This window comes from Dermacentor albipictus, chromosome 1 (assembly GCF_038994185.2).
Source record: "Dermacentor albipictus isolate Rhodes 1998 colony chromosome 1, USDA_Dalb.pri_finalv2, whole genome shotgun sequence".
Taxonomy (NCBI): domain Eukaryota; kingdom Metazoa; phylum Arthropoda; class Arachnida; order Ixodida; family Ixodidae; genus Dermacentor; species Dermacentor albipictus.
In genome coordinates, this window is record NC_091821.1 from 362288240 (window position 1) to 362314232 (window position 25993).

A 25993-nucleotide genomic window follows, 5' to 3' on the forward strand; every position below is an offset into this window, starting at 1 on the left:
AATTCTAGCTACTCCTGGAAATGGAATATTGATTTAGGGCCAGAATATTGTTCGAAAGTTTGAAAAATATAGAAGCACAACGTTTACACATGAATAGCTCTGAATCAAGAACAGTTATTGCGGTTCTGTAAACGGCATCCACAAGACCATTCAAAGCGGACAAATTTGATATGTCATTTTATATCTTATGTGAATTTGTTAAGTTGTGTACAAGTGTTTTGCAAAAGCTGCATTTCCATATTATTAACTTTCTTGAGATTCATGTGTAACATATCAATGTTTTCCGCTTTAGATGCACTATTACATGTAAGTCACATAGTTGTGATATTATTTTTCATTGCTTAGTTGCATAGTTGTAAACTTGATAGTTTCCTTTTCTGAAAATGTTTGGTTTTGACCAGTTTTTAAAAAAACATGCATGACCTAAATCAGAAATTCGAAACCAACAGCCACTAGAGTGTAAGTTTTCCTTTTAACCACAACAACCCTCGCCAAATGTGGTGCAGTGGTTGCCGAGAAAGACGATTTTTCCTTTTACATGTATTTAGATAGGAGCACTCGAGCTAAAGCTTCCTCTTAAAGCCAACATTTCTTACCGAGTTGAAGGCACTCTTTTTTATTGTGATATGAAATACACAGACTTATACGGAATTATGCGGTCGCCATGAGGTTTCGCATATATTTAGGTATATGTATGCTATATGCCGCGCCCTGCTATATTACATGCAGTATGTGCGGCCACACCATTCTATCACTAAAGTCGCTCATACCAGGTCTCACATTCTTGAGAAATATATTCCTCAGAATTTTGAGAACGACAGCCTACTCCCGAATGTCGTGAAGCAAAACATCGACAGCACAAGCCTTTCATCTTAAGTCTTCTCAGACTTTGATATTAAAAGTGCGCAGCAATAACTGAGTTCAAACCTCAATTTCATTGGCGCGGCTATGCACAACCCCAGAATCGGCCCACGAAAGAGGTTCGAAGCATACCCGATACGCAAAAGTGGTGGTAAAATCGCTATGAAAGTCGTTCGCTTTTAATAATACCCATAGATGAAATTGTCCGATGGGATGATTTAAGCAGAGGACCCCTAGAACAACCGCTCGTTTTTGCTTAGCTTGCGTTTAGTTCAATTCATGCTGCCACTGCAGTTACAAGGCTTACACTTCGTGTGGTATTCTAATATGTTGCTATTGCATTCATTGCTTCGCTCGTATAGCGATACTGTGATATTTTCGCACATATCTACCTTCTAATGCCGAACGCGTCTGACGGGATTGCGCCATCCTGCAACGGTGCAGTTAAATAGTTTCTGAGTTCAACGTTTTAAGCATAAGGTTTCATACAATAACTACTAGATGGAAATTTGACGCTTGTGTCTACGGGAACTTCAAGCAGGGCCATTCAACCAGTACGTGATTAATGGTTAGTGCATGGATTTGTCTAAACTTCGTCCTTTCGGCTTTAAGTGGCTTCATGACATTATAAACCTTAAAAGTTTAAATGAACGCTGATAAAGTTGCCCGATTGAATGATCTGAACACAGGATCTCGAGCATACAAGCATTATATTGAAATCATCGCGCCACGGACGCCATGCTTCGACAAGCAGCACAAAACACCCTTTCTCGCGGGCGAGCCAGCGTTTTGCGACGCTTGGCGCGTTTCGATACGCAGCAGCACTAAAAGAAACCGACGCATGAGAAACGCCCCGAGCGCTCCGTGGCCACGACCGCAACACGACACTAGATATATATATATATATATATATACATATACGCACGCAAGCACACACGCACACGCACACATATCTATATGTTAATCTATATAAAAAACAATCAAGCACACTCAACTTCAGTAGATATCTACGTAAAGCGAAGCATTGTTGGTGTGATTGGCTCATGAAAATTGTGTGTATCTGTATAATATCTGGTTGTTTAGGTACACACATTACTATTAAAGAGCAGCATGTTATACGAAGAAATGGACACCGCTATGCATGCGAAACTATGAAAACCATTGAAAATGTAAGTAAACAATATATATGTACACCTGGTGTTTGGTGTTTCAGCGAAAACATTCATTTTTTTTTTAATTGCCCGGGGCAGGTAGCACAACTCTAGTTTATCAGCTAATCTACTCGAAGAGGCGAACGTTACTCGCGCGAAAAATTGAAATGCATAATCAGATAATTAGCAGAAATGCACTAATTCACTTTTTAACTTTGCGAATGAATGCATTGGCGTTCCAGTTACTTGCTTATCAAAATGCCGTTACATGCATTCACGCATAAAAATAGCTAGAACGCCAATGCATTTCCCCGCAAATATATCGAAACTAGTGGCATCCTGAGGATTCGTTCCAAGTGTATCCGCATTGCAAACTCCACGGCTAAAATTTGCAAGTTTCAATATGTGCCATAATGTAATTATTTATCAAGTTAATTAGCTAATGTTTGTTAATTAGGCAATTATGCATTTCAATTTTCTGCAAGTGGTGTCCACCGCTTCGAGTAGACCACTTCAACAAGTAGAATTGGCCTGCCTCAGGCAACCTTAAAGAATTTATGAAGGGTTCACTGAAACACCCCGCATATATATATATATATATATATATATATATATATATATATATATATATATATATATATATATATATATATATATATATATATATGACGCAGTGCCGGACCTGCTGGGTTGCGCCAACTTGTCGTTCCGGCCGTTAAACCTACTTGGTTTAATGCAACCCGAGCTCGCTCACGGGCTTGCTAGGCTGCCCGCGTCTGGATTCCGAGGTCTCAGCTGCGCAAAGCGGTGGCCCACCTCGACGAGTGGGTCTCCGGAGCAACTGCCATCCTTCCTATAACTACGTTGCACTCCCATAGCATGTGTTTGAGTGTTGCTGGTCCTTCGTGGCACACTTGTCCTGATGTTTACCTGGGAAGATACGTTTCAGATGGAATGGATTAGGGAAGGCATGGGATAATTTTACTGAAAGGTCCTGCGAGCTGGCCCCGGCGTAATATGAGAACACCGTCCTGGGAACTCGAGCATGAGGGAAAACCTTGCTATAGCTTTCCCCCATTCGCCCTTTGGGTAATATTGCTAGAGTTTAAAATCTTTCTTGTATTAATCAATGTATTTCATTTTTAGTTCCAATTTTATGATGACAATAGCTTTGCCTTTTCTTTCCATCTTTCTTTCTTTTTTATTTATTTTCTCTTTCAGCCTCGTCGTCAGGCGTGTCAAGTTACACATGTGCTAGGCTGCCGTATCAGCTCTTAAAAAAGTTTGTCTGACTCTCCGTAAGTCCACTCGATTTCGAGCAGTTTTTTTGCTTGCGATGCCAGCGAAAAAGTTCAGTAACGTCGTCGGTCGGACGTGAAACCTCATCTTAGTCTGATGTTTAAAAAAATGTCGTTTAAGCGGATTCACTCAAGCAATAAATATAAAGTAGTTTAGGCTACCCCGGTTGATTAAACGAACCAAATCAATTTCTAATGAGGTGAGGTATGGCAAGAACAAATATATGAAAATGTTAAAGATTAACTGAAAGTTATGAGTATGAACAACGGGGTTAAAGTAAATTATTTTGAGTAAAGAGCAAATTAATGAGCGGAGACTAAAATGTATTTGAAGGACACAACTGTTACAGCGCCTCTTGTTGTTGTTTTTTTCAGAGCATTCCGTGTGGGACAAATGAACCTGGGCATCAATATAGTTTCTACTGCATCAACCCACTAGCAGGGGAGTGCTTTGCAACCTTCCGCAGTAAAGCTCACTTGATTGATGGAGCTGCGTAGCATTAATGTCATACTAGGGCCTCAACAAATTTTTCGCGTTGCCAAATATCGGAAGCCATTTCTACGAGAAGTTCATTTTGATCAGATAGAAAATTCCTGTCTAAAGTTTCTTTTTCCCTTATTGAAGTTAAATAATGATTACGACTATTATTTCTTATATAGTAATAGTACACACCCACTGTGGATGATAGGCCATGAACCGGGTGGTAATATTACAAAACAGATAAAAAAGTGGGTGCTGTTATCCCCAAGCCATGGCATGTGCCCTCGAGGGGCGTTGAATTGGCCATGGTTTGCAATGGAAACATAACATTAATTCTTAAGTTAGTTCTCATACATGTCGTCGTCTTCCTCATTGTCGTCGTCGTCGTCGTGACCTTCATCGAAGAGAGAGCACGCGACGACGCTGAATATTAAATATATTTTTATTGTCAAATGAAAGACGAGGTATGCGAGAAAAAGGAAGAGAGAGAGAGTGCAGAGTGCAGAAACAAAACATAGCAAAAAAAACCACGAAGAGCGTTTTGTCAAAAACCCACCACGTGCGAAAAAAAGAAAGTGGCACTCTATGGACCTCGCGCCATACGCCGGCGACGACGAAGACAAAGAAGCGCGTGAACTTGCGCTGGCTGAACGGGATTCGCTACAGTTCAGAGCAAGCCTAGCGCCACGTCAGGGTCTGTTAATCCTGCCAAGAAGGACAGCAGGGTGAAGCTACCGCTGACGACCAGCCAACCAGCCAACACAGCGAAGCTCGAAGCCATGGACCGTGAGCAGGGCGACATTGGGGAGTCCTTGAACTACAGGCCGAAGTCATCTGGCGATGCTTCAGCCACTTCACGCCCGCCAACACCAGTGGTGCGGAAGCGCATGCCCTCGTCTGCCAAGGAGGAGGACCTTGACGTACGCCGCGCCATTCTGTCCTGGTTCAGTGAGCAGCTCAACCGCGCACAGCCGTGGGAGCTTTTCGTGGACACTGCGAAATATTCCATTCCCTGGTCGGTTCAGGAGGTTGTCAAACGGATCCAAACGAACGTGGATCGTTTCCGCAGCAACTACGGCATCCTGTTCGTCGTCATCCTGACGGGCTACGTCATGTCTAGCCTGGAGCTGGTGGGGGCCATCGCGATGGTGGCTGCAGTGTGCGTTGCGCTCAAGCTTCACGAGGACGACGAGACTGCGGCCGTGTGGGGCACGAGGCTGGTGCTCAGCAAGAACCAGAGGCTGGCCGCGGCGGCGCTTGCGGCGTTGGTGCCCCTCTATGCCGCAGACTTCTGGTCCGCTGTCATGTGGTCCGCTGGGGCCATCGTGGCGACTGGAATGGTCCACGCCACTCTGTATACCGGGCTTGACTCCTCCAAGAAGGTCGGCAACAAACTGCCGGACATTCCCGAGGAAGGTGACAACATGGGTAACATCTGAGTGAAATTCCTGTTCTTCAGTTCTTCAAGACATTTTGTTTGTGACTTTTTTGTTTCACCAGTGTGTCAGTGAACGCGTTTTACTTGTTTTACTTGGCCAAGAGCACGAAATATGGCTTGAGAGGTTAAGAGTTACATCTGTCTTTGAACGTGTTTGCGGCGAGAACTTCATCTGTCATGGTGGGCGGTGTGGGTTTTAAAAATTAAGCTGCACCAAAGCCTCGGAAATGTCGCGGCACACTGCCGATGAAGCTCACGCAGCGGGACACTACCTGAGGGGTTCTTCTGTCTGTACCATTTGTTCTTGTGTGTGTTGACTTTGTTGCAAAGCTGGAATAAAATGTCTGGCGTCATGTAGCGTGCGCCTCTTTTTTACCTGCCTGAACATTTATCGAGAAGCATACCTATGTTGTATGAATGCACTGTTGGTGCATTTACCGCGTGCTTTGTATTGCAACGTGACAAATCTCACACATTTGACTGAGTAGTGCTGCTGATTCTGGATAATTTTGACCAGACCTTGGTCAGACATTTGTGTTGAGTATTCTGCATATAAGACAGGCTCCGTAAAATCTATGCGATGAAGAGGTCACGGTTGAACACGCCGTAGCTGTTTGCCACAGTGGGAAGGGTGAACGCTCAAATGCGGAGTCTTACGTGGGCAAATTAAATGCAAGTTACGCGTGTGGTGCGCAGCGCGAGTAGCTTGACGCTGCACTTATGTTGTCAATTTGCAAAGCTTCTTCGTGCCCTAGGCACGAAGAAGCTTTGCAAATTGTGTCCCTCTTTAGTAATTTTATCAGTATTGTTATTAATTGGAAAGTAGTACAAGCTCCATGGAGCGAATATCCGTTGTAGTCGACGTGACCGAAAGATGGTCCAAAATATGTCCGATGGCGCAAAGTATAAAAACACGCAAAAAATGCTCGCACTGACGTCATATTTCTCAGGGAGGCTCCTGTACACAAAGTAAATTTATGGCTCTGAAAAAAAAATTGGCGAATTTCGGTCTGGGTCGGAACTCGAACCCGGGCCTCCGGGGTGCTGGAGGAGCGAGCTTTCTCAACGCCCCGTGGGCTTCTTTTTTCTATGCATTGTCTTCATCGCAACACTACGTAACGCATAGAAAACAGGTTACGTGGTGCTAAATAATATTATTACATCGTTTGGATAGACTGTGTCTATTTAAAAGGCCTTCAAAGATGATATCACAGACACCAAACAGTCAAGCTCCTGAAACCACTTTGGCGGTTCAATCATGTCCTTTAGGGTGTTACGCGCATACCTAAGACTTTTGCTTGGTGTTGCCTCGCAGACCTTGCATCTACGTGGGCATTCCTGATATCCATCTGCATTTTCTACATGCTGCTCATACACAAGAGCATTATCATGTCAGCTGGCACTCCCACTGCATCAGCCTATGGCAAAACCGAACACCGAAAGGGCTTATCGGCAGTTCTTTCTCCAGAGTTGTTTCAGAACTTCCCACAAGAACGCGGAGTCATGGCAATCCAAGCAGATGTGCTCAGTAGTTAGGCGTTTGTTACATTTGATGCAATTAACAGAATACGGAACAAAGAAGCCCTGGCTTAACTTGTAACCGTGGCCATAGCCATATAGCCATAGCCACTTGTAGCCATGGCTTCACAGGGAGAGTGACGGAATGCAATCGAAAAAAAAAGAAGGTTTTCGCTGAAGATCTAGCGGGTATTTTTTATGTGCTTCAGCACATTGCGTTCAGGTCCTAAGTTATATAGCGGGCGATATACAGGAAGCGGCAAGAAAGCATCAACAAGATCCCAATAGAGTTTCTTACGCGTTACAGAAGGCAAACAATTCATTCGAAACGTGTGCTTTCAGTAATTAAAAGGACATAACTTTCAAGAAAAAACCAATTGGTGTTGGAGTTCCTTCATTTCTTGATAAGACAACCAACTCAGGCAAGGAAGAACTTAATCTGATTTGAATAACAGTATACAGAAATATATGAATTTCATCGCTTAAGAAAAAAAAACCTACTACAATCTGTTTCAAAAACAAATGTCCTAGCCTTAGTCTCCCATTCTTCACCGAGTGAAACAAGTTACAGCGGCTAGTTTTTTCCCGAGTGGATTCCCAAATACAGTGTGTCCCAGCTAATTTTAGCCAGAATTTAAAAATATGCCAATGCCCCGCAGCTGGGCAGAACCAAAGTAATGTTGCTTGCCGTTGCTTGGAGATACTCAAATAATGTCTGTGTATATCCACCTAATTAGACAATTCGTCTTAATTTATTAATCAACTTCCTAAGTATTTTAATTAGAGTAAATGTATAAATGGGAAAATTGTAGAGCGACATGAAAAACTTCCGTTACAGCTTTCTGCTGCTATATACGTGCTACATAAAAGTGTTTTTTCGAGCATTAAAGAAGCCGCAAAACGCATGCAAAATTGCGCGCGACTGGCCGCTCTAGGCAGGCGCAAAATTTTTGCCCACACGACTTTTGTGTCTGATTTTTACCTCTATTTATTTCTTCTATCCAATACGCTGCACTCTCACGCTAATGTTGCAATGTCACCCCAAGGTATTTCCCAGGGTCAACGCCCCAGTTCACGTTACAAAAATACTCGGCTGCCTGAGGCCATCTGCCCTGCCATAAGCCTATAGGAACATAGTCCATCTGACAACACTTCTAGCTGTGGCGCAAAAAGAAACAACCTCTCTCATAGTTTTATTCGCACTCTCTGTATCACATCAAAAAATTGCCACGTCGTACGCGTAAGCCAAAACTCTAGTATAAATTCCTGCATAGATAGACCCACAAGTTGATTGTTTTTAATTATTTTCAAACAAAACGCCGCTATAAAGAAGGCAAACAAAAGAGGCGACGAATAACATCCTTGTTTTACTGACGATTCACTTGTATTCTAGAGCTTAATTTCCTATTTATTGCTAACATTGCAGTGGAATCTTTGTGCACCATTTTTACTACATCTGTTATCACTGCGCCGGCGTTAACGTCTTCTGAAAGCAAGAATATTACATCCTGGACGACTTTATCAAAAGCCTTTTCAAGATCCATTTGTATCATGGCGACTCAGTCCTCCTTCTCATCACATTCCAGTATGGACCTTGCAGTAAGTATATTCGAAAAGAGTGACCTGACTTTAATGCTGCATGTCTGATGGGGACCCACAAGTTCTATTATAACAGTCTGCAATCGTCGCACCAGTACTTTAGTGCACTGGTGCGACGATATGCTTCAACCACCAAAAGCATCGCACGGATTTTCGCTTTAGGAAATAAAATAACGTGCGATGTCCGAAAAAAAGGAGGCGCTTCCTTGTTCTCGTACACCTTCCTTATCCCGCGGTGTCATGCTACAGCTACTCCACTTTTAAAGCTCTTGTACAAAGCCCCTACAAGACCATCAGGCCCCGGCGACTTACCGAGACTAAGTTCGTCAATCGTATCCTCAACTTACGAATAGCTTATTGGTCTGTCAAGCGCATCACAGACTATATCTGATAATGTTGGCATTAATGGCAGAAAGTAAGCTCTAAAACGTTCAATAGCACATATCTTTTTCCCCATCAAGCTTTCATAATAAAACTCAAATGAGTGATCTATCCTTCCAACATCATTAATGACTTCCCTTGATAACTTATTTCTGTTATTTCTTTGGAAACCACGTGTTTCTTCTAGTCGCTTATTGCTCGCATGGTTGGCGTCTCTACCATCCATAAAATCTTGGCCCATTCCCTTGATACCACACCCCTGTACTTTTCTTCATCTATGACTTCTCTAGCGCCGACTTCTTTCTATTCTTTCGAAAATAATCCCGGCGAAGATCTTTCTGCGGAGAGCAGGCATTTTAGCAGAAGAAGCAATACCTTTTCATGCGCTTTTTCTTAATGCTAGAGTACGCATGTTCTTTCAATTGGGGTGAATTTGACGTCTCTTTTGAAGAGTTGCCATTATGCAATGTTGAACGCTGACGTAGTTGTGCTGAGCAAATTTTCGACCTTTTACTGCCTTTTGGAAAACGTCGTCTTGCAAAAGCTTATCATTTAGTTTCATAAGTCCCAGCTGAATTTTGAGGTGTTTTGTTTCTCTCCTATCGTTGACATAACGGAGCATAAATTCTGCCTAACCTGCTGACACTCGCCATAATAGTGCATATACATGGCATTATTTTCGCTTGACAATGCTTAACCAATGTCTTCAAGGTCTTTTTCCCTTAGGATCGAAGTTAATAGCACGCCAATTTTATCGCAAACACTGGGCAACACAGATTTATCTTTTCGAAAGAAAACACAACTAAAATCACCCAGTAAAATGGCATGCCTTTCACAATTCAAGTACTGCTGAACTTCAAAAAAGACAACCGCTCCCATGCTACGTTCGGAGCGTACACGCATATTTCCCTCCAAGGAATCTCTAAAAATATAAAACCACAGAGTACAATTCTACCATCCTCAGGTAACGCAACCGCTTTAACTGCAGTAATGCTGTTGCGCAAAAAGATAAATCAGCCCCCACACCTCCCCGCCTCGTAACATACAAACACGGTCTATTTGGGGCGGTAAACGCTAACCATTTGCTCCGCGTGTTCATCAACCGTGATTTTTGTTTCTTGAACGGTGAATATGTCCATATTATTTTCACCAAGAACACTGTTAACTTATCATCGCCTTCTAGGCTCGCTTAGTCCACGCGCGTTCAACGTCGCGACACAAAGACCACTCAAAAGGTTAGCTGCATTTGAAGAAAAGAGAATCTAAACCAATTACCACACATCGTCCGCCTCACACCTGATTCGTTGACTGGACGTTCTAGTCAGGCGGACCATGGTTTTCTGGGCTTCAAAACACAACGTCGACGGCTGACGCACATCCTGCCCACAAAGCCCAGTCCGCACAACTCAACGACACTTTTGCTCTCCTAGGAACGCATCCGTTAATGCGTAGGCATCGGGTTTGTAGTACGGCGTTTGGCTGGAACGCTGGGCTTGTGTTTGAACGCCTGTCGGCGTCCCTGTGCAGCCTTCAGTGAAGGGTCGTCGCTACCTGTCTCTTGATCCTTTTGCTCATGCTCATCCGCATATTCGTGAAGCCTCTTAGCAGGCGCACTACTTAACGTGGTGTCGTCACTTTTGCTGAGGTGCAAGTTTCCATGGCCTCTTTTACCTCGATCTCTATCGAGCTATTTGGTTCTGCCATGTCATCCTTGTCCTGTGTGTTTCCATCTCCGTCCGTTGTCGTTTGCGCGGTTGCATAATGCATTCCACTAATGCATTCCAACATCCCGCGGGTCTTTCCAGCCATCCAATGACTTGGCTTCATCAGCATTCGTTGCCTTCTTCAGGGGCCTTAAAACCGAGGACTGGGCATATTTTCCTTCACCTGCGGCTTGCACTGCGTCTGCCACGTCCATCAGGGGATCCGTGACATCTTCCCTCAATGTGGGGCTTGTCACTATGACTTATGTTCGGACGTACTTTGTCTCGTCATGGCCGTAAAGACGACATAGCCCACACCGTTGTACACGGCATTCACGTCGTATGTGCCCGATGCTATGGCATCAGAGGCAGAGGGGAGCCTTGCCTGGGTCATGCACGAGCACATATTCCGCTACTCACACCTGGTGGGGCAAGTCCTTAGTAGTGACACCCACCTTTAGCTTCAATCCTTGCATCCTCCACTTGTCCCTGGTGATCGAAGTCACTTTTCCAAAAGGCGACAAAGCAGTGCGAACGTCGCCATCAGGTACTCCGTGAGGAAGCCAATAGAGCTTGATACGGACGCCTCTGTCACACGGGTAGACGACCACACAGCGGTGGTCCTTGGCATCAAAAGCGTCTGCAGCGAGAATCTTTTTTCCTCCTTCGTCCTTGAAAGTCACCGCCCATAGAAGGTTCATTTGATCTGAACTCCGCGCAACCACTACTGGCACGAGAGCCAGTCGTGTAAGAGCGTCTCGAAAATGTTCCGCTCTTTAATGCCTCGCCTTTACTTTACCATGTAAAAAATATATGCGTAGAACAGACGCACCTGTCGGCAGTGATGGCAAAATTAGTTGGTAGTCCTGGCCTGGTTTCTCATTTGACCTGATACAGCTGCCTTGTCGGGCAGCTTAAGTCCACTCCTTGGAAGCTCGTGCTACGCACCACCTTTCAACACGGACGCATGAAAGCAACTCCGACGCCATGGCGGCTCCACGGTTCTGGCAAATTTAAGGTGTGCCTAGTGCACGCGTCATTGCCCATGTCAGGTCGCAGCCAACGGGGAGGAGGTGGCGCCACGTCATGAGCGTATAACATGAACGCGTTCATGGCGTTCCGAGGTCTGCAAACGGTATAATGCTTTCGCATTCCTACACGAAAGCGATCTTAAGCGTCCCTGGCGAATTTTCATTACTGCTGTTTTCTTTATTTATTTACAAATACTGCTGTCTCAGACTTGAGACATAGCAGGAGTGGGCAAGCACATCAAGACAACATACAATCAACGTGTCACATGTAAACGAGCTTCTACGAAACGCTCATGTGGCAATTCTCGGAGATGATTATGTAGGTTATTCCACAATTCAATGGTAAATGGCAAGAAAGAAAATTTGAGGCTATCTAAGTGAGCTTGAAAGGAAACAGTATTCAAAGGATTGGCTCTTCGCGTCATTTTTAGTTATATTTCCCTGCATTTTGTTTTGTTTTATGCATGCGTGCCGAATAGCTGACAAATGTGACAAGTACGTCGACAATGACAGAGGCATGCATAATTTTGTGCAACGTGATAATCCTTTCACACGTGCGCCTACGTGCCAACGACTCAAGCAATAGCAGGCCAACATGCAGAGAAGGGGAGAAATTGCGATCGTATCGATTACAAATAAATCTGAATAGCTTTCTTCTGCACAGCTTCAAGCTTTGATACATCAGATACGCAGTGAGGTGACCAGACAAGATATGCATATTTTAGAGTGGGCCTCACGAGGGATTTGTAAGCTGCTATTTTGCATTCGTTGGTTGCTGTTTCTAGTGTTGTTTTTTAATATCGAACTCGCTGTAGCACCCTGGAACAAAGGAAGTTGACGTGTTTGGGCCATTTTAAGTTGGAAGAAAAAGTTACACCAAGATATTTAAACTCGGTTACATAAGTCAAAATCTTCTCATTATTACTATAGGCAAATAAGGCGACTTGTTCTTTCTAATAATTGCACTTTTCATTTTTAGTTATATTTCCCTCCATTTTGTTTTGTTTTATGCATGCGTGAGCCAGCACACAGATTTTAGGATTCTTCCTGGGCATGGTAAATAAAGGAATAATTAGTTGGTTGATTATTACAATCCTTTTCAATGTGATTTAAGCTCCCGATGACTTCACGTCAGCAGCGTGCTCCAACAAATGACTCCGCAAATGCCCTTTTCACCAGTAAAACGTGTATCATAGCCAAGCAAATATCTTTTCAAAAGCTTCTTTTCGGAAAGGAGAGGCAAGGAGCATAAACAGGGCTACTTATACGAGGCCATGACACATGACGCGAAAGAATATATACTTGAGGAAAAGAGTGCCGTACTATTTACGCAAATAAACACAGCATGACCGAGAGTGTGGGATTGAAGGTTTTAGTCAAGGTAATCTTATTGAAAAGAGGAACAAGCATATGTGCCTGTCACTAATCTCACAAGTAAGAATGAAACGAACTTTTTTTTGGTCTTCATTTTCTTCGGAAGGGTGGCGGGGGGGGGGTGTTAATGTGAATTCCTTCTTAACACAGAATGTACACAGACGACCGAGTGATGTTCAAGAGAACTTTGTTTGATTTGCGTTGAATTCCACTGGCCGGTGAAAAAATTGCACAAAGAGCGAAGAGAAAGAGAATTAGAACGTGCTCGGTCGTTCAGTCGCGCGCACTGCCCACCGCGTGCCATTTCACGTTCGTGCTTCCCTGGGCCATTGGAGCTACCGGTGGTGCTGCTGCCGCAAGTGCGAGAAACGTTCTCTGCTGAAGCTGTCGTTGGCCCGTCGAGCTAACATAGGTGCGTGCCTTGCTCGTAAGGCTTTTACTTTACCGAAGTTTACAGCTTGGAGGAAATGACGAGCGCGTTATTTTTCTAAAGCATATTTGAAGAAGCATCAGTATACATTCGCTCTAACAGTTTCACTGTTCGGGTTGCACGAAATGTTCGGAAGTTAGATATTATTCTGTAAATCTTAAAACAAGCCCAAACTCGCACTATCTGCTCGAATAGGAGAGAGAGAGAGAGAAATGTTATGGCTTGAAAGGCGGCGAGGTCGGGCGAGAAGGTCTGCCTGAGGAGTAGCTGTGGCGCGCTATCTACACGGGCAATATGAGCGAGAAAGGGAGAGGGAAAAGGTTGCGTGTAAATATATGCGCCGTGGTGGTAAAAATAAGGCGATGAGTTCAGTGCGCGAAGTCGACCGCGCAGTGTCTGCAGCTTTCGAACACTGAGTTAAGCGTGTGCTTGCGAAAAAGCTTTACAGGTATCGATAGCGCTCTGACCACGTCAAGTCAATGTATTTCCTCGTGCACCGGGACAACGGGCAGAATATGGGCACATAAGCACTGGTGCACATTGAGTGTGAATACATAACATCAACTGTGCGCTTTATTTTTCCCTAACCACGGTTGTAAAATGCTTTATTTGTCCATACAAATTTTGGCATTTTTAGTTTTTTTGACGATTCGCGGGCGCGCTTGTTATAGGTGAGAAATCTGCCTATGCTAACTATATACAGCCAAGGCATGAACCTCCTATAAACACAACGCAGATTATTCTTTTTTGGGGGGCGTTCCTGTGAGTCGTAGTTATGCCATGTAGCCTCCTCCTTAAGCACAATCTGTTCACATTCTGCCCCTTTACTCACCGCAGATCATTATTCATCCTTATTCTATTTGATTCGTAATGTTATGAACTATCCACCAGTGACGTGTAATCTGCTCCCTCAATTCTTGACAATATGACTGGTTTGTTTGTTACTACAACGTTCCTATTGAAACACATTGCTTTTGGTTCAGGGGCACAATGTGTGTGTGTGTGTGTGTGTGTGTGTGTGTGTGTGTGTGTGTGTGTGTGTGTGCGTGCGTGCGTGCGTGCGTGCGTGCGTGTGCGTGTGTGCGTGTGTGCGTGTGTGTGTGTGTGTTTGTGTGTGTGTGTGTGTGCGTGCATGCGTGCGTGCGTGCGTGTGCGTGTGTGCGTGTGTGCGTGTGTGTGTGTGTGTGTTTGTGTGTGTGTGTGTGCGCGCGCGTGTGCGCGTGTGCGCGTGCGTGCGTGCGTGCGTGTGTGTGTGTGTTTGTGTGTGTGTGTGTGCGTGCGTGCGTGTGCGCGTGTGTGTGTGTGCATATATATATATATATATATATATATATATATATATATATATATATATATATATATATATATATATATATATATATATGAAGTGTTTGTTTTCGTATATACGCTTCACTATGATTCGGCTACACGGCTGCATAATTGCATGACCTTGTCAGGAACCTTATGCCTTTTGGCTGGTCATTCAAGACAACTTTCCTTGCAAATTGTTTTTTGAATGAAAAGGATGAAGCACAATATTCCCTTTGTCGTAATAATAGCCAACCACAACTACCAGCATGCGGGTCCTTACTTTAACTTCCATATAATGAGGACACCTTCTTCCTTGCAGTCCGCCCAGTGCCTGCCTTCCCATATTGAAGTACAAAGTCCTATAGGTTGCGTTCGTCTTTTCTAATCGACGAGATGACTACTGACGAAGGAAGCATTCTTGCAAAGTCCGTTCAGCCACCGACGAACGGCTCCGCAATCCTGACGAAGCAGACCGGTTCGGTGAAATCGAGGAAGTCCGCAACCCCCAAAATTGAGAAAAGTGCCTCCCACCTCGAGCTCGCCTCAGACAGAGAGCCTGCACCCAAGAGCACCACTCAGGGCGCGCGTCCCTTGAAGCATGCAACCATATTGCCTCCCTCTGCGGACACCGTGACGAGTGGCTTGAGTAGCGGTCCCAAGGAAACCACGGGTGTCGGAGACAAGTCAAAGGCGCAGTGTAAGTTGTAAGTTATGGTGCTATTTTAGGCCACGATACTGCTGCCCTCGCTTACAGTCGGGTTGGGGCTCTAATTAGGCGCCGGTTTGCGGCCGTGCGCTGTCCTCGACAGGCGTTTCTGTTGAGAATGGCAGGCAAGCTACCTTGTGTCTTGCCTATATAGTGAGCATCTCACGCAGTCAGAGACACGTTTCTTTGCCTTTCTGCATTGGGACGTATGCCATAGAACGGGCGTGTGTCCGGTTGTTACGCTCCGTGTCCCGCCTGCTGCTCTGTACACTTCAGAAATGTCCTCTCTCTAGTATTCGTGGCGGCCCGAGCAGTGTCCGCAACCATTGTATTAAACATGCAAGGGCTCATCCAAAGCATATCGCAATAATTTACTTCCGGCTATAGTTGGCCCTCCCAGCAATGCTAAAGTCAACGATGCACACACAGCGCTCGACCTATCCAGAGTTGACAAGAACTCATGGGATATACCTATTGTGATGACAGCCTTCTTTCGGCTACTCTTGAGTAGATAAGAACGGCAGAGCAGCGGCGGGAAGCGTACAATTGTAAAGAATGCAAGAGAATGTGGCTCATCTAGGTGCAATATTTTTTTGTTCTCATTTGACGTCCTGCAGTCGACGAAAAGGACCAGCGAGGGTATGACAAGGCGCCAGCACGCCCTGGTGCAATCGCTGGCGTGCTCGTAGGATTGTCCTGTTCGCTCGTCGGATTCGCCGTGCTCGCTTTCGCCATGGCCATGTCGCGACGCGCGGAGGAAGTCGCTGACTTGTCAATGACCTGCGAAACAGAGCAGTGTCACGAGGTACGTTCAGATAGGAACACTCGCAATGGATTCATTCGACAAGTTCGGCACTGATGGCTTCGTAACTATAGAGGGACACAAAGGAGAAAAGTAATCCTGAATTAGTGTATGACTGTGATGTATAGTAACAATCGTATGGCTTTTAGCGGGAACAAGGGCTAAACGAGCCGGACAAGAACACAGACACGAGACTGGTGAAGGAGCCATGGTGAAACTTCGAAGATCATTCCACTTCGCTACCAGCCGCTGCGTGTATTATGAGACTGTATTTTGTTCCAGTAAGAAATTACGTATCCCGGTTTGACGTCGAGAGCATGCTCATTTATCCAGGATTGTATTACAAGAATCTTTCGGTGCTTCCTCTTACTGCACAAACGCATTGTAAATAAACATCTTGAGCAATGTATAAGTTTGCACTGAAATTAGCAGATCGCACTCGAGCTTCTTGAACACCTCCTTGTAGCCTTACGTCCAATGTTTCGCAGAGAATGCAATCTCAGAAAACCTTGGAACTTTTAGAATATAGAGCTCATTGTATGAGAGTTTCACAAATGTTCACGTGCGTAATTGCAATAAAAAGCCCTGTCACATCTTCTCAAGGACATTGACCAACGTTGGCGTCAGGGCACACAGACGTGATTAAGAAACCCGAAAGGGGAAGATATTAGGAGTCCCTTATTTCAGAGCCAAAGGCACTGGCGCCAGCTTTGATCTATCCGCTGCCCCTTGAGTGTCCCAAGGGTGTTGCGGCGTCCACTTTATTTATTTATTTATTTATTTATTTATTTATTTATTTATTTATTTATTTATTTATTTATTTATTTATTTATTTATTTATTTATTTATTTATTTTTGTACTCTTAATCGCCAGAATTAACGTTCTACAGAAAAGAGGGACAAGAACAAATATATGTGTTAGTGGTGGTCTTGAAATACTTGAAATACTTACAAATGGCGGTGACGGAGGCAAGGGCATGATTTCAGCTTTCCGAGGATTTAGGTATATATAGCTCATAGTTATTTCAGTGCGACAAAGAAGTACACCTATTGTTGGGATACGTACGGTGGAAGATGGAGCAACTGTTCTCCATATATCTAATCGAAATAAGATTTTCTAAAATCGAGACGCAGTCGAGAACACTTTCAGCGCCTATCCAGGTCTATTAGGTCAAGCGTTAGTTCCCCTTATGAAGCACTAGCATTACGCCTATAGTTAGACTAAACCGCGTGCTGCGATTCTGAACAGACTCTTAAAGGTTTGTTAGCATAATCTCAACTACTCTCCTGAGGTCTTCGTTTACCGGTATTATTATTTTTTTCAAGCTAAATGACGTCCCTGCTATGCATATGTGTACTTCCGCGAAGCGTGGTAAAGCACATACTTTATATTGAAACTCATATAAGGCATTTGCCTCCAGGCGTGTGCTGCGTGAATCAACGCCAAATCAACGGAATGGCAGGTGCATTTCTCTTACGGTGACGCCCAACTCTCAGCTAAAAATTGGCGTCGCCACCTGTCGCGCGACTTTATTCGCCGTGTTTTGCCGGAGCGGTTGCACATGGCGCCACCATTGCGTTGCAATGACATCGCGAGCTATCCCTGTGTGACCATAGACTAGGCCTTCGTCAATCGATATTGAGAACCAATCTCAAGACTCGCGCGGAGATAACACCAACAATTCGCTTCCGGGGGAAGATAAGAATCTACAAGACAAGGCTAACAATGTGAGCTTGTTGGCATGCCATCTTGATCTGAAATTTTCTTTTAGCGCGAATGAGACAGGACGCAAGAAGACACACAAGACACAAATATAGCTCCATATGGGACCTGTGTGCCTTGATGTGTTCAGTCTCACTCACGCTAAAAACAAACAAAAAAATCGGATCAAGATCTACAAGACCATCCACCTCCTGTAAGGAGATAAACTCGTTCGAAACGGCCACACGTTCGGCCGGAAGTGGGCAGGTCTAAGCTGGCCAGGTGCCACCATGTCAAGTTTGAAAAAATTTACGTTGTATCCGTGAAAGAGAAGTCTGCGGGAGACCTCGACAAAAACCGCTACCGTGGTAAAAATGTTCATAGCTGCGCTGGGATTTTCCGTATCGGCTTCAAAGAAATGGACTTGTCACTGTTAGAAATAATAGCGAATGAATGGTACCGTCTGTGGCAGAGGCATTCTTTTGCCCAGTGTTGAGTCGAGCGAAGGTGTTCTGAGGTGTGTCTGGAAGTATTGTAAGATGACCCAAAGCAATATTTCCCGATGGTTCCCTCACACGAAAAGAACGACAACTTTTCGGATACATGGCGCAAACATGTCCTATATGAATTTTTGTCTTTGATGTAAAAGAAGAGCGTCGGTAACACGTTGTATGCGGACGGTGCTGGACGGTTTGAGTGGTGTTACAGTGCACTACCTATTATACATAGTTTGCACGCCTGTCACATACGCTGTACGCAGGCGCTCAAGCTGCTCGACACGTCTGGGAACCTGACAGTGGACCCATGTCACAACTTCTATGACTACGTTTGCTACCGATGGACGCAGAACGGCAGTTTCATGGAAGACATCATGACGGATTTTTATTCCCTCCTGGACAGCATCATCATGCCAGGCGAACTACCTTACCCGGACGCCTACGGATCGCACATTTTCTTCCACACATACAGGCAAGCATGTGCTATGTGGATACTGTCAGACACTAATTAACTTCTACGCACATAAGATTAAGAAACTAGGGCTTACTAGAAAGGGTGGATTGCTAACTAGTGCCTTAGTGTTCAGAACGCTTTGAGGTGACTGCAACTTGCAGACTTTCGTCTTATGCATACACCTTGCTCATAAAAAGAATAATTTAGTTCATTCCAATTTAGTCTTTTGTGATAATAACTTTTAAATAAGAAAAGACGCTCGATTAGAGCGCATGTGTGTGGTACCTTAAGTCCACTGCTACCCATCAACGTATAATCTACTATAGATTTTCCCGACAATTAAAATGAGCAAGTCATTGATGCGACAACCACCATTAACAAGTTATCTTCAACAGAAGGAAGGACACAGCCATGTTTATTCGACCGGCCGACTTTAACGACCCCTACGCACTACATAAGTTCTGCCCCTATGCAATGAGATGCATCTACAAGAGCGAGTGAGATTCCATATCGACAGAAACCTGACGACAACTATAGGCATAGAGATAAGGGCTAAAGGGCTAATTGATGGGGGAAACCCCGTCTTTATGTCGTAATTGGCATATTTGCAAAGTACGTGAAATGACCATAAAATATGCGTTGGCAAGACTACGTGCACACTGTCAAGATGAATAAAAAAAGATAAATTAAGAATCTGAATAGCAAAAGGACTCGTAATGGCTTAGATTGCGCTTTATCGTTCTCCTGTAGTTGCTATGTAATAACTATTCTCGTTTGTTTGCCACATGACTTATTTGCGTGGCTTCTGCCATGACTGGATCGAGCAATAGGCTTTGATTATGAACAAGACAATGAAGTTTGTTTGAATGCCATGACACCCAAATTATTCAATTCTCAGTCGAAAGCATTGACAATATTAAGGAGTTCGTGCAGACAATCCTGTGAAACCTATGTGAAGGTTTTTAGCTAACACCTAATGTCACCTCATGTTACATAAGCGACTTGGTGCCTAACGCTAAAAAGAATGTATAAATTTGGCCGGAGTAACTCTGCGCATAAAAGCGATGAAAGTCTTTAGCAGAGTTAGCCATATGTGATCAGACACAAAGACAGGTGACGTGCGCCCTTGATAATTGCTTCCACAACGCACTCTTCCGCCATACGGGACTTGATAATGCATCGCAGAATAGCAACCTTAACGTTGCGTTAAATATATTTACTACATCTATCAAATGTATTCTGCGTGAATGTTCCCTTTAAACTTCGTTTCTTTCTTTTTCAGGGCTTGCACTAGCTTTATGAACAGCAGTCAAGACACTGAGGCTCTGACATCCGTTCTTACACGTCTGAAAAAGCATGCCAGCAGCCTGCACAACCTATCTCAGCGTGATCTGATTACGGCCATAGCGACACTGTCGGCAGTGAACGGCATCGACGTCATCTTTGGCGTCGGGCTAGAATTATACAAGAAAAACACGTACCCTGCCCTTTCGAGCGGACGCTCAATTAGAAAAGCATTCGAAGGCCTTCCCAATTTCGAAAATCACCTGGAGGAGGCTCTCTCAAAGATGGCTACGAACGCACCCGCGAAAAACTTGGTTGGCGACATCCTGGAACTCGACGACGTCGTGAACGCTGCCTTTGAAAACGACTCTGACACCAGGCTGCTTAACATGAGCACGATCACCGAGGTAGCTCAAGTATTGGGGCAAGCAGATTGGTCATCTCTCTTTCAGAAGTACCTACGTGTGCCCCGCGCCGAACGGTTCCTCTATACCGGCCATAACCAGGCAGAGAGCATCCTGAGAGCCATAGGTAGTAATACAACGAGCGAGACAGTGCGAGCCTATCTGTCATTGCAGGTAGCCGCGGAGGTGCTTGCTCTTCACTTCAAGAGTAGGCTGTCGAGCGTGGACAGAACCGAACTGGAAACTCGCGAGACCTGCCTGAAGACAGCGTGTCGCGTCGCCAGTCACGCCTGCTCGTACCAAGTCAGCCGCCTTCTGGGCCTGCCCCCCATCGCCGAAGGAGACGCGCAAGCGCTGCTCGACGCGGTCGTCGACGCGTTCGCCAAGAACCAGGGCTTGGTCCCGTGGATCGACAGCCGCCGTTGGGTCACCCTGATAGCGACGTTCAGGAACACGACAGTGACGCTTCCTCACCGGCTCGTCAAACGGCTCAGTGACCGCCACACGCCGGTCTACCCCAACATTAGCGAGTGGTCCAGTGACTTCCTGAACGATCACCTGACCTTGATGGGGGATCACAAGGTGGCGTCCATAACTTACCCGCTGCCTGTTGGTATGAAACTGCTGGCCGAGCGGCAAATCAAAGGTGCCTTCACGTTCAGCGAGCTGCTCAACAGTATCGTTGTTTCGGGAGCTCTCATGAGCCCCCCGGTACTGTACTCCGCCACGATGCCAAGGTGTGTTTCTCTTGCATATCTCAAGTATTGCATGCGTTACGTTGCTAAAGTTCCAGAAATGTCATTTGGCAATGTATACGCCTCCCTTAATTTCTGTTTCCGTAGATGTTGCATTCAATTATTCAATGCCATATAACAACCACGGCAACTTTATTTTTTAGTGCCAGTCTGACCGCGGGGTCTATCGGTGAACGCTGTGTTGGAAGGTTTCATTTTAAGCACTTGGGATATCCATCGTATATACTACCAGATGAAAGCACGAAGGCGTGAGACATCTGCGCTATTTATTATAGCATGGTAACGCAAGACAACACAAGAGGGTGATCATACTCATAATGAGTCACTATGCCAACTAGCCCTTTTGCTAGTCCTATTTAATAAGCTGTTAAGCTGTTAAACACACACTAGTCATACTTAAGTTGAACCACTGGTACGCAATGACCTTTTCACACATTGTCACCTGAAATACATAATTTCATTAAACTATTATCGGTAGTATCTCTGTATAAAATATGAATAAATGATTCTTTTCCCTCAACTGTGAATGTACTCCGACAGATAGTAACTGAAGTTCAGCTTAACCACAGTTACCTTGCCCGTCAACGGGGGTAGTATCATCGCAAGGACACGCAAAATTATATCGTAATTGGTAGGTACGAAAGAAGTCGCATACCAAGATAACTCAGTTTCCCGATGTATTATTCAGCTCCACATGTTACTGGATCTTACTGGTCTCCGATGTCGTACTCGACCAATTTATGCGCATCCAGAATACAGAATGCCGAAAAAACTAAGATGAAGTTAAGAAATATCGCGTTTATAAAAACAGGGATTAATATTGAGAAAACAAACAACAGTATATTTCGCTCTGTGTTTACATTTCAGGTCTCTCTTCAATTTATCAGTTACTGCTACTATGTAATTTGTACATGAAAAGCAGGTAAAGCAATTCAACAAAGTTGTGCACTGCTGCAATTTATTGCGCAGTGACGTTGGCTGATGGCAGTGTAATGGTGTTGCTTGCGTTCGGTGAAGCTTTGATGACTTCAACAGGCCGTACAAATTGCAAAGGCCACTTTTAAACGTCGACTGTAACACATTTCAAAAGCCTACGCAACTAAGCTGGGTGGGCATTATGACAATATTTCTGTGCATAATAATAGCCAATAGATGAAGGACTACGTCGGTGATATATCTTTACATCACAAAGGTTTATTTACGTGATACAGAATTGCTTTTCATTTGCCACAGGAGCTGCCTTAAGAAACTGAGGTAGCCTAACTCTATGCTCCTTGTGCCCCCAGAGAATTCAACTTCGGAACGATCGGTTCCCTTCTGGCCCGTGAAATCGCGCACGTCATCACTCCCGCCAGCAGTAAAGAATGGTGGGACGGGCGTTCGCAAGAAGGCTTCCGAGAAGGCACCGAGTGTCTTCGCCAACTTCATAGGCAAGCTTTTCATACGAAACCTGTGTGTGTATATATATATATATATATATATATATATATATATTACGTGCGGGTAGTAGCATGCCAGTTAATCGTATTCATTCACAAGCGTAACAAGGCTTGTAACATTACTTTTTAATTCCAATATTATTATTGTGTTTGCGGATGTCCTGGTCTGATGCAATGGTTCTGCCTGCCCTGCCACAAGCGTTTATTTCTTAGGTATGGTATAGAATATCTTAAGCAAATAAAGGGCCATGCAGGTATTATTATTATTCGTAGGATTAGTAGTAGTAACAGTGGAGGCCCTTGAAACCTCACACCCAATCCTTGTCACGAGACATATTGCAGAAACTAGTGACAAATTATTTAGACAGTTGCTTATTCAATAGCCAATATAGTATTTTATCCGACACTCAACAAAAGCTGAACGATATATTTTGGAAACTATCTAAGTATGGTGCGAAATCTGAGTCATCGTTATAACATCTAGCACGTCGGCGCCGTAGTTCGGTATCAAGTTTTGAAGGGGAAAACTTGCGTTCAAAAGAGAAGTGATTCCAGAAAATTTCGCTAGCGATAAACCAATGTTGCCTTAGTAGGCTGGAGGCATCGAGTGAAATTGAATATGAAAGAAAGTGCTCAGGGATAGGCCATCTCACATGGTGTATGGGTATGGCAGCGACGATTTTTTATAGAACATTAAAGGAGGGGTGATCGCCTTTTCGCACTCCTTGCGATTTACGTGGACGGCCTAGTTGAACGTATAAGGAACATTCGCACCCAGCCAGTCACGGTTCGCGCGACCATTTTGACCGCAAAGTAACGGTCGTACATTTTTCTTTTTAATCTCACGCTCCTCGGTTGTTCAAGTATGTTTTTCGACTCGCAAAACTGCTGACCGAATCAACCGCCCGTCAAAGCAGCATGTCTGAAAAAGCGGGCGTTTATCTTACCCGGCGATAACGGTGCGAAAGGAGGCGCACTGCCACTTGCCGGTTTCTTACCGGCCGCTGCCCGAGAGGCGACGCCGCGGCTGCACGCTTGAACGCATTTGTAACAATTTTTTTATCCAAATGCATGACTACAGTCCGTAAAGAACTGAAATGAAAAGCAGCTAGAGGAAAGGATGTAAACGATGGAGGACGCAAACTAAGTAACAAATCATTTACATTACGGGGTTTTACGCGCCAGAACCACGATCTGAATACGAGGTACGCTGTAGTGGGAGACACGGGCATAATTTGAACCCCGTGCACTCAATGCGAGGTACATGGGCGTTTCTGCATTTCACACCTGTCTACATGTGGGCGCCACAGCTGGGGCTTGATAAGCGAGCTCCAGCTTAGAAGCGCAATGCCGAAGCCACTAAACAACGACGGTTGGTGAATAAGTATGACGTGGCAGTATTGATGGCGAGTATCATCGCCTGCCCTAGATGAACGCTGCGCAAGCAATGTCGCCTCTGCTCTTGCCCTATGCATTTTCTTTTTAGCTGCCGAGACCAGAAACCACGAAACTTTGTTCGTCCGAAGGAAAAGCCCGTGCAAGCGCGTGAATGGCGCTTATCCTGAGACAATTCGAGGCGGCGGACCGCAGGCCACGTCTGCTGGTGTAAACGTCGGTTGTCGCGAGCCGCTCCTTATTCGGCATTACAGTCTGTCACGTACTAGCGGCAGCGCACCGTTAGTGTGTACGATGCCTGCGTGATCATCTTCACTGAGCCCGCTGACAGCGCACAAGTATACTGCGAGTTCATTGTGCCCCAGAACTCATACATGGTGTATCACATGATTGAGTGTTAGATTGAGTGATGAATTAATTTGCAAATTGGGTTTAACGTCTCAGTGGAGCATTTAGTATTTCAGGGATTGTTGTGGATAGCTCTCGATTTATATTTGCAACCTGCGGTTATTTACATGCCGCAAAGTGAAAGAGCTCTGTTTCACTGTAACCCCACGAGAAGGAGGCCATCGCCGCAGGCAATCGAACCCAAGACTTAGTTCTCAGTGGCAATACACCACATTTACAGCACCACCACCGTGAATGGCTGTGACACTAGGGCGAATATGTTCGCGAGTGCATATTTCATAATTGACTACCACAAGCTCTCTTGCACAGCTCTTTCAACGGAAACCATTCGGGTTGGAACGTTGCCACTGCATCGAAGCTGTTCGCTTGGACCATGGCGTCGAGGACGGCGATGGATGCGCTACTCAGTGGTGCTGGAGGAATCGGCGGTCCACCTGTGCCTGGCATGCATCAGCCTCAGACGAGTGCCGATGCCATGCGGGCGTTCTTCCGGCGCTTCTGCTTGTTGTCGTGTGGTCGCGACGAGCCGCATCTCTCAGCGCGCAGCCTCTGCATGATCCCGCTGATGGGGATGCCCGAGTTCGCGGGTGCCTTCCGCTGCCCTCGAGGCACGGTCATGAACCCCAACGACAGCTGCGCTCTAAAATTCCCTGAGCAGCGAGATTTGGAGCGTACTAGAAAATTTTGATGTGCTTAATAAATGATTTGAAAGCGAATATGATGAGTTAGTACGGAGGGCGGTCTTCGGCTTGTTCGGTCATGGCCATCGCTGTGTACATCTAATGCTGGTGTGCGTGTCCCCGCAGTTGAGTGAAATACAGGTCTAATTTTTAGAGAGAGGCATTTCTTGCAAGTACATGGTACAAACTATTTAATCTCTTTTCACTGTAGTAAAGCCCCGTTATTGAGCAGGCTAAGCAGATTCGGCAAAAAGAAATTTAACCAAGCTAAAGAGATTTCTAAGTTAATGCTTAATTTTATTGAGCACACTTCATACAACGAAATCTGCGACTGCAGCCCATGGTATGGCCTTGTGATCTGCTCCTTGTTCAGCGGAAAAGTGTGAAAATGACGCAAGGTACAGTTGCAGAGCGTTGAATGCCACTTTTGCTTGCCTTGTCAAAATTTTTGGTTAGCCTGCAGGCTCTTCATCACTGCTGATTGCGCCGTTATTTCTCCTCCACCACGTCGTTGGTGGCCTCGATGATATCGTTAGTTCCGAGCAGATCATCCCGGCGTTTAACGTTAGGGAAGACGGGAGGGAAGGGGAGTTGGAAGAGGGGTCTACCATTTTCATTGCGGTGTCCGGACTCTCCTGCAATGCCCTTGCTGTAGTGTCGACCGGCGCTTCCTAAAGTGCATCGCCACTGCGTTGCAGTAACGGACAGAAGTTGTAGCGCAGCTACGTGCTTTTGTTCTAACGGAGCAAATGAGCCTTCGCAGTCTCCTATATTCTTTGTTGCACAGGCTAACTTGGTACAGTCATCTTCACTGTAAAGGCGTTCACAATACCCATGAAAGATAGGAATCCCTCATGAACATAATTTTTCGTTAAGCAGGTGATTTTGTTT

The 25993-nt window shown here is 45.0% G+C and overlaps 2 protein-coding genes across 3 annotated transcripts; both read left to right on the forward strand.

Moving 5' to 3' along the window:
- Positions 1 to 4383: 4383 nt before the first annotated feature.
- On the forward strand, positions 4384 to 5586 carry LOC135911274 (prenylated Rab acceptor protein 1-like). Its single transcript, XM_065443472.1, has one exon. The coding sequence runs from the start codon at positions 4571 to 4573 to the stop codon at positions 5228 to 5230; it is 660 nt and encodes a 219-aa protein (XP_065299544.1). The 5' UTR covers positions 4384 to 4570; the 3' UTR covers positions 5231 to 5586.
- Positions 5587 to 13113: 7527 nt separating this feature from the next.
- On the forward strand, positions 13114 to 25138 carry LOC135911298 (neprilysin-11-like). 2 transcript variants are annotated; one of them, XM_065443501.1, is made up of 7 exons: positions 13114 to 13247; positions 14896 to 15273; positions 15900 to 16087; positions 18547 to 18755; positions 20020 to 21162; positions 22467 to 22610; positions 24732 to 25138. In XM_065443501.1, the coding sequence occupies exons 2-7, from the start codon at positions 14970 to 14972 to the stop codon at positions 25108 to 25110; spliced, it is 2367 nt and encodes a 788-aa protein (XP_065299573.1). In that variant the 5' UTR covers positions 13114 to 13247; positions 14896 to 14969; the 3' UTR covers positions 25111 to 25138. The 2 variants fall into 2 exon arrangements, with proteins under 2 accessions (XP_065299573.1, XP_065299575.1); XM_065443503.1 differs by lacking the exon at positions 22467 to 22610.
- Positions 25139 to 25993: the final 855 nt, after the last annotated feature.